The 2507-nt window shown below is 42.2% G+C and overlaps 1 protein-coding gene across 1 annotated transcript; it reads right to left on the reverse strand.

The window, feature by feature from the left end:
• Positions 1-264: 264 nt before the first annotated feature.
• On the reverse strand, positions 265-1826 carry LOC139763945 (neurotrophin 1-like). The gene is made up of 2 exons (XM_071690427.1): positions 1670-1826; positions 265-1189 (listed from the first exon to the last, which is right to left on the reverse strand). Exons 1-2 carry the CDS (start codon positions 1685-1687, stop codon positions 572-574), a joined length of 636 nt encoding a protein of 211 aa, XP_071546528.1. The 5' UTR covers positions 1688-1826; the 3' UTR covers positions 265-571.
• Positions 1827-2507: the final 681 nt, after the last annotated feature.

Here is a 2507-nt window from a genome sequence, read left to right on the forward strand (position 1 = left end):
AAGCATCTTTACAAACTACAAACGATACATGATAACGGATGTTTTAAGGTTTATGTTAAATATAGCTTAGCTGTACTACATTAACGAGACTCTTCTACCATCTGTTAATACACAGATTTCCATTATCAGATATTGCCATCAAAACGCTTTACAGCTAATCATAATTTCTTCTTTTATGAAATACATGACAGTTAGTTCAAGAGAACTTTTCTGCTTATGTTCGTGATACTAGCATCAGGAGAGTATCCAGGAATACTAGAGGCAATATTTGAGAATATTTATTACACCATCAGAATGCGAGAGCTGAAGATTAAAAAATGTTTACATGAAATCATACTAATTTGATAATCTTATCACAGCAAGATGACTAGAGAACTGCTTTCCTCACGTAATGTGTGTGTGTGCGTGTGTCAGCCAGGAACAGTGGATCCTGCAGCACCATTGTAGCTACCACAGGGAACCAGCCGCTCGAGTTACTGTACAACACACGCTGCAAGACTAAGATATACAAAACATTCTAGGGTACGGCCTCGATTGTTCACACTGGTCAGAGATTTGTGGTGTGTTAGCCTCAGTGGTCGATGGTGTAGGCACCCAGCAGACAGGCACAGCTGGCAGGCAGCTTGAAAGTCTCGATGGCGAAGGGGAAGTACTGATCATAGGGGTCATAGACGAGGAAGCGGTGGTAGATGGACTTCTGCAAACACTTGGACTCGTAGCACTCAGGCACCAGGGGACAGGCGTCACCAGAGGTTAGGCACTCCTCGATGCGTGTGGTCTGAGTGAGGGTCTTGTAGTGAGTCTGGACGTTGTTGACTATGACTCGCCATTTGTCGTCAGTGTTCTGGGCACGCAGAGGCCTGACATAGGCGGTATCTGAGGGACAGAGGTAAGTCTCTTCCTCTAGAGTCTTGGGGCGCTCAACAGAGAGGTCAGTGTTGAGATCAGCCACGTCGGCATAGAGATCAATGACCTTAGAAAAATGGTAGTCGACAGCGTGCTTGATCTCGTAGGTGGGGTACTCGGCGTCCTCGAGACACCAGGACTTGGTGGTGTTGGCGGAGCAAGCAGGGACGGCGGGTTCGTGGTGGCTGTAGCTGGGTTGTGGATGATAGGAAGGCTGTGAATGGTACCGTAACGCACCGTGCCCCACATCAGCTGTAGCAACAGCTACAACCGTTAACAATACCTGCAGAAAAAGATGGCAGGTGACGGTACTGGAAGTCTAAGATATAACAGGTGAAACTCGAGTGGTAATGAAAAGGTTACTTTATTGAAAAAACTTGATTTTGTGAAAATCTTGTCTTAGTTGTTTATCAAATATATATATATATATATATATATATATATATATATATATATATATATATATATATATATATATATATATATATATTTGCTCTGCTAATGCTAATTGTGGCTCGCACCCAAAATATTCCTGAAAAGACATTTGCGATTGGAATGATACTCTCATGAAAGTAGTTAGTTAACATCATTATAAGTATTGAGACCAACTTATTTTTCGCAGAAAAATTTCTCCACGTATGAATATAAATTCATAACTGAGATAACATGAGTTTAAAGAAAGTGCAACTTTATATCATCATGTGAGGAGTATCATAAGGAACATAATGATATACACACCAACTTATACCACACATCAACTCACCACAAATATCATAACCATGGTTCTTTGGCTTCAGCTCTCGGCTTCTTCAAGTGCGGACGGTGAATGTGCCAGCGAAGGGGTTTCACATTGCTTATATATGTAAAGCTTGTGGCTGAGTCTGTGGCTAGCCCACTGTTGGTACTCTCCAGCTGCTCCTCCGTGGTGAATGGCACACCCACCCCGTTTGTATGACTCATTAGAGTTAGTGTGGTAAGGACACCCCAGTTGCTGCGAACATCTCCAGTGTGCGTCAGGTCTACCACTATTCGTGTGACTGTTTCCCTCCGGTAGTAGATGGAATGTGATCTGTCTGCACACACGCAGTGAACTACTTTAGTATGAGTCGGTCACCTGTAGTACACGGTAGATTATTACCATCACTGGCCTCATGCACACAGACAGGGTAATCGTCCAGTCTTAGCATAACATTTTCACTTTGATATTCGTATTTTAAGGTATCAAGTGATATGCTCTCATTATTCATTTTGTATTATCAATATAATTTCATCGAATGGCTTTGCTGGTAATGTCTTTCATATACGGCTGTATTAGTTGTGCGGTAATTAACTATCAATTGACACAAGGAGGTAAAGACTGCCTGTGCCGGCCCTTGCTAGGCAGACGACAATGGCACTGAGAGAGCGTTCATGATAGACTGGCACAAGTGAATCACATGCCTCACCAGGATCACCTGACCCAGATTTGTTAGTGTGTAAACAAACTCTTTACACTGACTTATCATATAGGGCAAAGCATCTCTGCAAAAAGAACAGATCATTAAAAAGTGTAAAACTGATTTACACAAAAACAGTATATAGCATTAACATACCCCTTCCGT

The sequence above is a fragment of the Panulirus ornatus genome, chromosome 48, assembly GCF_036320965.1.
Source record: "Panulirus ornatus isolate Po-2019 chromosome 48, ASM3632096v1, whole genome shotgun sequence".
NCBI classification, from domain to species: Eukaryota; Metazoa; Arthropoda; class Malacostraca; order Decapoda; family Palinuridae; genus Panulirus; species Panulirus ornatus.